The following is a 9,453-nucleotide window of genomic DNA, read 5'->3' on the forward strand; positions in this document are numbered from 1 at the left end:
TGGATGATAGACTATTCAGGCCAAGTAGGAAAACTCGTCAGGGGAAAAGGCTGACAAGAACCGGGGCTGTCGTGAAATTCAGCAGCTCAAACAGTGACCACCTGTACACAGATGCGAATTTAACAACGTAGGAATTAACATCCTGCACGCGGATACGAATTTGGCAGCGCGCAATAGCTTGTGCAAGTTGTTGGTTAGACTTGGCACGATCTGAAACTTAGACAAAAAACTGTCCAAGGCATGCAACAAATCAACAGCAAACACAGCAAGAACTGATAATTGGGGCTGCTAGGTGGGCATGTAGAATATGGGTTAGTGGCAGTTATTGATATCCAAGATCATGGGATCATGGGAGTTGAAAACATAGGGTTGGGGTTGCTCTCAACCCTCTAAAATCATAGAAGATAATAAGAGAAAACTACCTATTACTTTGTGGATTATGGGGCCACCATGTTCATGGATGAGATAGTGTCTTACTATTTTCTTAAAAGTAGAAATGAGAGTTATTCCTTGTAAATGCTTGTTTATAAATACTTGTTGTAGCTCTTGGTTGTGGAGGAGACATGTATAGGCATGCAACAACATGCGTGGGGTATATTCAACATGTAGAGTACGAGTTAGAGATAGCTTGATGTAGCATACAATCTTTGTGCATAGCACACATATGAATTTGTGTATAATTTCTTTTATTTATAAAATCAATAAAGGTTGGAAAAGAATTCTTGTAAAGCTTGTTGTGTACTTTGATTATATTATTTTACTTGTTTATTCCGTTTATTTAATTACTAGATAAACACGAGTGGAATTAGTGAAGGAAAGCTAAGTGCAGTGAGTCACTGGACTGCTACACAAGTTTATTCAAGAGCAGAAAATTACTCCATAACACATGCCATGCCAGAATACGGTGAGGGCAAGGCGTGGCTATGAAATGGTTACTACCTGTTTCAACCCCACGAACCCCCCCCGCTCAGTTCCTGGCTTCTTCTTAATGGAACTACTCAATTTGGTGGTGACCCTAATCCTTCGAGTGGTTAGGAAATTTGCATCCGGGTCGCATGATTCAAGAATAATGGCGCAGCCCTGTTTGATATAGCTAGGTAATTAACCCGTCTGAAGCGAAAGGTCTGTGCCGCCGATTTCTAACTTTTACTTCCAGAACAGACCGTTTGCCTGTCTTGTTTGCAAGCACTATATGGCTGTATGAAGGGGGACGATTTGCGGGGAGGATGGATGGAAAGAAAAACATTATTATAATTACACCCTTCATTTGATAATTTCCACTTCTTTCGACTTCCATCTTTATCCTTTGTAATTTTCGAGTCATCCCTCTCCTTCCTCGTTAGCAAGCTTCATCATTTCCCCTCCTCATCCTTCCACTTTACTAAATGCATCCTTTCCCATATCCATCCCTCTTTAGCGAAGTGCTGGTTTAACTGAAGGCTTAAAGCAAATAGCAGTTTTGCCTCCAGTCTTGCTTGCAATGACAACACCTCTTGCACGCTGATTCGAAATTTCTGAACAGAGGGTCTGACTCCTGCTATTGTTTGCCCTGTCCAAGACATACCCTGAGAGACTGACCAGACTGATACCAGGCTGTGAGGTTATTTCACATGGAATCAGGAACGGGGAAGGGAAACGAAAAGCAGAATACTTGTCAATGTGACATCAATAAGAATGAAATATAGCAACTCCAATTTTAACTAACAATGAGCCATTGTTTTCTTCCCAATGCAAGCAACCATAAAGCGAGCCGCAGAACAAAGACATCAATTCCATTGCATATCGTTAAAAGCATAATGACAGCATTTCTCACATCCTACCCCGATATTCAGCCTATTCAAGTGAAAGCCTTAGAACTGGAAAATAGGTAGCAAATTCAACAGGTGTTTCTATCAAGTCTGCTTTCTATTCATTCTCCTCAGCGCAATGCTTTTCATGAAGAGTTATCAAGAGCCATTCACTTGCCATCACTTGGTGGATTATCTTCATTCTTCTTCTGCTCGGACTGAAAATAATAATGATCGCAAATTTAGGACATGTGCATTGCAAATGTTTGACACAAAGAAACAATTAAAAAGCATGAGCGCACCTCAGATTGGCCTTGCAAAGATGCTAGCAGTTCGATCACTGAGGGATCGTTAGGGTCAACTCCTGGAAGCTGCAAGATGAATAAAATGTCAGAAAGAAAACCTAGTACTGAAGGTGATCAATAAAGGAGTCCTTTATAGGCAGGTTCAAAGTGTACTTACTGATGCAACGACAGATGACATAAACGACTGATCCTCCAGAGCCTTGCTCATATCTGACTGACTTGATGAATCTTTTGCAGATTCCTGAATGGAGATCTGAAGAGCTGCAGGCAAGAGATATTCAGCGGGTCAATGCAGGTTCACCAATTTAATTTAAAAATCATGGCATCAGAACAAATTTGACAAGTGTTTGAAACTTTGGCGCACAACATTGCAAGGTTTACAAAATGTCGTGTCATTTTCATGGTAACTTGGGCAAAGATGATAGCGGTTTATCTAGAAACCAGGAAGTTCAAAATGAAAATACCAGAAACCAATCATAAAAAATTCATAAGTATGCCAATACAATCAGAAGTTCTAGTAGAAAAAGAACCGTTGAGTAATTTTTTGGGTGCACTGGCACTTGCTAGTCAATTCCACATTCAATTGCATGTAAATCCCAAAATTATTGGCTTCTTAACAATACAGTATCCTTTCTGATTTCTCTTATCCTCAACACAAGACACAAGTACAAACAAATAATGAAGCATTAGAATAATTTAAATATGTCATACATGAATCTCAGGAGAATTGAAATTTAAATGTGAGCTTTGAGCTCACATCCAGGTGTTCATTAGCAATTAATATACAGGAGCACTTTATTATATATGAATTAGAGAAGCACAGAGAAATTCGAAGTACTAGCAGGCCATGTTTATTAAAATGGAACAAAACCTACCCACTGCCAGATCCTGATCTTCATTGGTTGCCTCAGCCATTTCAGAATCGCGAACTGAGGGATCGGATCCAGAGTTCTCCATTGATAGAGCAATTGCATGCTGAAGTAGAGCATTCACTTCATCCTATCACCACAGTTAATTGTCAAAGCAAATTCAAGAAACCAGAAAGACGCACCCAAACAGAAAGCATAAAGCAAGCTGTGCAGCAGAGGTATTGACCCACAGACACAAACAGGTAAGAGTCAAAATGAAACCAACCATTGGTTCAGAAGCATTGTTGGTTGCTTCAGCAGCCTTGTCAACCATTGTTGCATCCTGTGAATTGGATGTTGGTTCTTCTCTCTTTTCTTGTCTAGCAGCTTCATCAGCAGCCCTTTTTCCAGCAGCTTCTTGCCTAGCTCTTTCCTCTTCCATAGAAACTCTAAGGGCAAGAGCTAGCTCCGGATCTAAATTAGGATCTACACCAAAATCAAAGTTGCCACCACCAGCTGCTGCAGCCACCGCAGCAAAGCCACTCCCTCCTTCCCCATCTCCAGTGAATACAGGTGTACTGCCAACATAATAAAAAATTCAAATCACTTGAACAACATCACAAATGAGGTAAAATATTATTGATTGATCCAATATGTTACATTTCATTATGAGACAAGAAATATCCAATGGTGATTGTATACGATTCAGTTGCTTATTATCACAAGAAAAACCAATGTGAGCAGCTCTTCAATTTCATGTGAATTACTTCAGCTCTCCAAATCAAATCCCACAATTACAACACATATCAACTCTATTTTAACAAAAATCGCTCTTTCAAATCAGCATATTTGAAACCATTCTCATAAAGAAATAACCATTAATTTGCACACTGATAGCTGCAGCCTCAACTAGTGAAACAAAGGAAGATAGAGTATCACACCTCATAAGAGCATCAGAAATAGCAACTCCACCAGGAGGAATGTGAACTATATGGCTACTCTCATTGCTATTGACAGCAGCAAAGAGGGCCTCCAACTTTTCCGGCTTCCCCTCCTTGTTTTCTCCAAAATCAACAATATCTAGAGATACATTGTTCTTTTTTAATTTCTTTCCTATAGTCTCCAACATCTTCTTATCATATTGGATAGGACTGAAAAAACATTTAGCAAAAAAAGACAAACTTAGATCAAAAACAAAAAAGAACAAGCTAGTTGCAGTAAACCAACAAACAAGCCTACCTTCCAGCAAAAACTATTATTCTTTGCTGCTGATTTTTGTTTTGACGATGCTTGAGAGCTAGTTGTGCAACCTGAATTCCAGCTGATAGATTCATCTCACCACCCACTTCTAGACCTACATAACAAAGAAATTAACTGGTAAACTTTAATATCAAATAATTTGAAAAAAAGCAAGAAAGTGCTTGTGAATTTAACTGAAAACTTAGAGCTGGTTTAGGGTATTTCAGGTTGCATTGTATTGCTCACATTCAGAAACAAGCTTTGCTATTCTTTTTCACCTATAAATGGTTATAACTACTGCAATTTATCACATTAGCTATAAAATTTGAACTTTTTCCTTCACAATACATAAAAATCTGAATTCAATCATCTCCAATAACCATAAAACACTCTAACAAAGCTCAGTTGCAAAGTAGTGATCTTTGCCATTCACAGTACATAAATACTCAAACTTGATAATAACCAGTAACCATAAAACAGCCTAAATTATATATATAAACAAAACCCACCAATAAATTCAAGATAAAAAAAAGCTAACACATTAGTTAATTTGAAAGAAATAATAATTGAAGTATGAAAGGGCATGGTATAAAATAAACGCACCGTGCATGCAAGACAAAATCTTGCCAAGATCACTAGTAAGAGTACTCAAAACCCGAACTTGTTTGCCTGCCATTGTTAATATCCCCACTGTATTCTCTGGATTCGACTACAATTACCCCAAAAAATCAAAACCAGATTTATCGAACAAAACCCAAAAAGGCAAAAAAAGGAGTGAAATTACTTGGGTTTTAGCGCCGCATAAGAGATTAACAGCATCAGCTTGAGCTTGAAAACGAGAAGGAGAATAATCGCCGTTTCGCATCCATTCTGAGTTGTCGACGCATATCATAGTCGCCTAAATAACGTCAAAACAAACGTTAAACGAGATTTATATTCATAATTAAGATATTGTTTTTCGGGTTTCAATCAATTACTTACCTCGAGAACCATTGTTGCTGTTTAGTCTGTGCTGTGCTTGCGCGAGAAGAAAAATAAGAAAGAGCTTCTCTTTGTTGATGTTTCTTATTTTTCTTTCTTGCTTGCTCAAAACTCTAGACAGTCTGCTTTGCCGGGTGGGTACTTTAAATTTGCCTCATGCCTTTGTCTAAGAGAAGAAGGAATGTGGACTTATAGGTCCAGGGCCCAATTCTGCACATGATGGGTCAAGACTCAAAACTCTCACTTAGATTTAGCCCATTTACAGAGGCCCAAAAGATCATTTAAATAATTAAAGGAACATAAACCTGAGTTCCTAAATGATATTGTGGTAGATAATAATTTTTTAATTAAAAATATATAAAAATAATATATTTTTCCATTTTTTTATTAATATATTAAAATTATAAAAAATATTTAAAAAAATATTAATTTAATATTTAAAAATAAAAAATAAAATTTAGAAGCTAGTGCAATATCATACCAGCAAACCAACACTGGAGAAGCATGTTATTTTCTATTGGACTACAAAAACAGCCCTCGTGAAACAGGGTTAGCAAAGACCTGTTGAACTGGATATTTCCTCGATAAACATGAATCATGTCTTTTACATGTCAAAATATTATGGTAGTGGTTGTTTGAAGTCTTTTACATGTGAAAATATGTTAATAATAGTGTTTTTAAAGTGTTTTTTTATGTAAAAATAAATTAAAATAATATATTTTTTTATTTTTTAAATTTATTTTTAATATCAGCATATTAAAACAATTTAAAATCAATAAGAAACATTAATTTAAAACCAAAAATATATTTTTTAAAAGCACAAAATACCAAACAATCATGTTATTTTTTTTACCAAAATTAATACCCTGTTTATTTGTCAAAAATTAATTTAAAAAAAAAAATTTAGAAAAATAAATTATTTTTTGATGTTTGGTAGTATAATAGAAAATAAATTGAAAAACACTCTCTAGTGTTTAGTTATGCCATAAAAAATGAACTAAAAAATAACTTTTTTTAATAAAAAATATTTTTTAAAAAACCAAATCAAATTTCACTTTCATTAAAAAATATTTTTTTAAAAATCAAATCAAATTTCACTTTGATTAAAACATATTTTTTATTAATTAATTTTTCTAATAAAAAATGAACATAAAAAAATTCCAAAAATTATTTTTTAAAAAACAAAAACAAAATTGACTGGCACATTCACAAGCCGTGGCTATGTCTTGGATTGGATCTCATAACTATGATCTAAAAACCTAAATGACGTTTTCTTCTTTTTTGCGTTGAATGCTCTGTGCATACAATCTGAAAGCATTTGAGAATACTTCTCCAGAGTTCATACCCCAGTTACGATGAAAAAGAAATATACCACTAAAACGTGTTTTAGTAAAACCACTTTAAGACCATGTCATTAGGCATATTACCATCTTAGCACGTTGAGTTACCTGAAAATCCTGCTCTTTATTAACTAAAGTTCATAACCAATGCAAGTTATGCACAATCTGTCAACTAACAGCTATAATACAAAACCTGGACAGCCAACGATAATACAAAATTTAGACAATGATATTTTGATTATACAAGAGGAGCAGTGGGAGCCATAGGTGATCTGTCATTTCTACTACTAGGTAGGAAAGCATAAACCTCATGAACCTCTGGTTTGTAAACCTCCCCTCTGTCCCTATCTATGGCATAGCATATGTAAACGGTTTCGATCACATTGTCCAGAACATGAACGAAGGAACCCAGCACGATAATCAGTAGCACCCAAGCAAGAACAGCTACAACATATGAATAAAACCCAATATTGCTTGCACCTTTCAGGATAGCACAGACCTGTTTACAGAGGTAGAATCAAGAAAAACATTCGCATTAGACTGTTACATTACGTCATCTAAAAATAAAATATCAACATCCAAGCTAATAGCAAATTACTAGTATGGAAATTTATGCAGAAACCACATGTAGTAAATCACCATCAACTAGCAATCTAGTGATAAAAAGGTGACAGAACTTAGAATAACTACTCACCACAATTGCATATATTGATGAAAGTATGAACGCAATTCCAGCCAACAAACGAGTGGAAACAGTCTCAACAAAAACAGCAGATAGCAGATTACGTTTTAACAGTTCATATGTCATCCTCGCAGAGGTGCAGTAGGCTTCACCAGTAATGGCTGCAAAGTTGATCGTGAACTTGTTAAGAAAATCTACTGCTGAAAGTAATCCTTTGACACAACACCGCAAGACAAGGTTCACCATCCCAGGAATATCCTCCCGTTTTGCAATATCGACCGCCGCACGCACAAAGCGAACAACACAAATAAGCAATCCAGATAAACATACAGTGCCAGAGGAAGGACCGAAGGCATTTCTGCAAAATTTTAAAACACAAAGGTCAAAAAGATAATCATGTCATGATGACATTCATAAATATCTAGTTCTGAGCAGGTTACGAAATGTGCCTTGAGACACTGGTATTGAGGACAATAAAAGCACGCTGCCAATGATTAGAGAGATTGATTAATGTGAAATCTTTATCTGGTTGAAGGTACATCCACAATTTAGGTGTATCTGAATTCCAGCCAGCAAAAGAAAAGCTTCGAGATAGCTAGGAGTAGGATCAATCATCAAGACATCCCCCTCCATTAATTTTTTTCCCTTCTATTTTCAAATCATGTGTTTTTACCACACCGTCGTGTTTCTAGAATATTATCAACAGTCAAAATTAATGGAAGAGCCTACTTTTTTCTTCCAAAAAATTGTTCCAAGTACTCAAATAAACATAAAAAAAGTTCAAGAACTCAGTTCAGCTTGATCCAAAGTAACAGGTGATTTAAATAAAATGGGCATGCACACAAATCATATAAAATGACAAAAATATTAGTTGATTTTGGACTGTTCTTGTGTCATGCTTGCCTCCGCAGAAGAGTCGCTCATTATTTTCTTCCATTTTCTTGGGATTCCTAATTATTAACCGATCTCTATTAAGAAAACCATCATTAACAGGTGCCTCGCTCATTAACAACTCGTGAGAGAGACTATTCAACATAAGAATCACGTTCCAAAAATAATAACCTATAAGCATGTCCCTGAGTCGTACTAACAATTCAGAATGCGAATCGAGTAAACCATTTGATATACAAATCACAATTCAAAAACACATGCAGTGTGCATCTAATATGTGAAACAAAGAATTTGAAGCAAGAGATCACCTCAAAGAACTTCTTATACTCCTTCTAGGTTTCGAGTCCTCCCCTGTGAAGTACCACTGTGCAATAGTTCCACCTATGACATAAACCTGAGCTTCAACCATCACAGTCAACGACCACAACATTGTAAGAATTGCCAATGTGTAGTACGCTGGCACCCAACTATCTTGCTTCCAAGCACAACTATATTCTCCATTTGATTCCTTAGGCACAATTTTCCCATTCAATCTCCCAAACACTAAAAATACCACGATAGGCACATAATACGCCACTAATCCAAGTGTTAACAATGGGATCACAACAAACAAACCCAGATTCTTTGACAAAGCAGCAGAGGCAACTCCAATTATCTTGACTGTCAACTCAATTCTATGCCAATTAGCCACAAAAATCCACACAATGATCCCAATAATCAAGAACACAAAAACAAAGACCAAAATCCTATAGACTAGAGGGAATGCATCAGTACAAGAAGAACTAACCGTACAAGCAACAAACCAGTACACGTTAACGAAGATAGGTATAACAATAAAGAAAGGAAGTGACACATAGACAATTTGTTTAGTGTAATGTTTAAGCAAAAGTAGCAGAAGAAAACAAATGGGCACACTCAAAATCAAAGTAACTACAAGGGTCCATATCAAAGACTTCAAAAAACCTGAACCTGATGAACTCGAAACATAAAAATCAAATCTTGACTCGTAAAACCCATTAAAGTCCGAACCTTTTACACAAGAAGTAGAATTCAAGTCGTACTTATATGAAGATAGATTAGAGTAATTGGGATTCTTGTGAAAAACACAAAAGATACCAAACCCAAAAGTACATAGAACAACAAGAACAAAAAGGATTAGAAAAGGAAGGTCCTTGAACGGTCTAGGACCATAATTGTAAGAGATCTGGAGGTACTGAGTAGGGTCAGATTCAGGTTGGTCAGGTTGGTTTGGCTCTTCAGTTGAAGGAGGTTTGAAGAGCAGAGGTTGGGATGGCGAAGAGGAATCATAGGGTGAAGTAGGTTTGCTGGCTTCTTCTGCGCTACCCATTAGAGAGGGGGGCCCGGGGGGGGGGGGGGGGG

General features: G+C 36.4%; 2 protein-coding genes across 3 annotated transcripts in view; both read right to left on the reverse strand.

Annotated features, from left to right (window-relative positions):
• Positions 1-1,671: 1,671 nt before the first annotated feature.
• On the reverse strand, positions 1,672-5,293 carry LOC105109085 (26S proteasome non-ATPase regulatory subunit 4 homolog). Of its 2 annotated transcripts, none has more exons than XM_011003677.1 (10): positions 5,161-5,293; positions 4,964-5,077; positions 4,783-4,888; positions 4,180-4,294; positions 3,882-4,091; positions 3,227-3,518; positions 2,968-3,091; positions 2,250-2,353; positions 2,090-2,158; positions 1,672-2,005 (listed from the first exon to the last, which is right to left on the reverse strand). In XM_011003677.1, exons 1-10 carry the CDS (start codon positions 5,170-5,172, stop codon positions 1,958-1,960), a joined length of 1,194 nt encoding a protein of 397 aa, XP_011001979.1. In that variant the 5' UTR covers positions 5,173-5,293; the 3' UTR covers positions 1,672-1,957. The 2 variants fall into 2 exon arrangements, with proteins under 2 accessions (XP_011001979.1, XP_011001978.1); XM_011003676.1 differs by having other exon boundaries at positions 1,672-2,008.
• A 1,314-nt stretch (positions 5,294-6,607) lies between these two features.
• The window catches only part of LOC105109086 (CTL-like protein DDB_G0274487), a 3,087-nt gene continuing 241 nt past the window's right edge, over positions 6,608-9,453 (reverse strand). Inside the window, exons 2-4 of the mRNA XM_011003678.1 lie at positions 8,382-9,433; positions 7,195-7,540; positions 6,608-6,999 (exon numbers count right to left, since the gene is read on the reverse strand). Of these exons, the coding sequence (XP_011001980.1) occupies positions 6,739-6,999; positions 7,195-7,540; positions 8,382-9,421 (1,647 nt within the window). The 5' untranslated portion in view covers positions 9,422-9,433 and the 3' untranslated portion in view covers positions 6,608-6,738. The remainder of the gene's footprint in view (positions 7,000-7,194; positions 7,541-8,381; positions 9,434-9,453) is intronic.

The sequence above is a fragment of the Populus euphratica genome, unplaced genomic scaffold (genome assembly GCF_000495115.2).
Source record: "Populus euphratica unplaced genomic scaffold, PopEup_1.0 scaffold589.1, whole genome shotgun sequence".
Lineage (NCBI taxonomy): Eukaryota > Viridiplantae > Streptophyta > Magnoliopsida > Malpighiales > Salicaceae > Populus > Populus euphratica.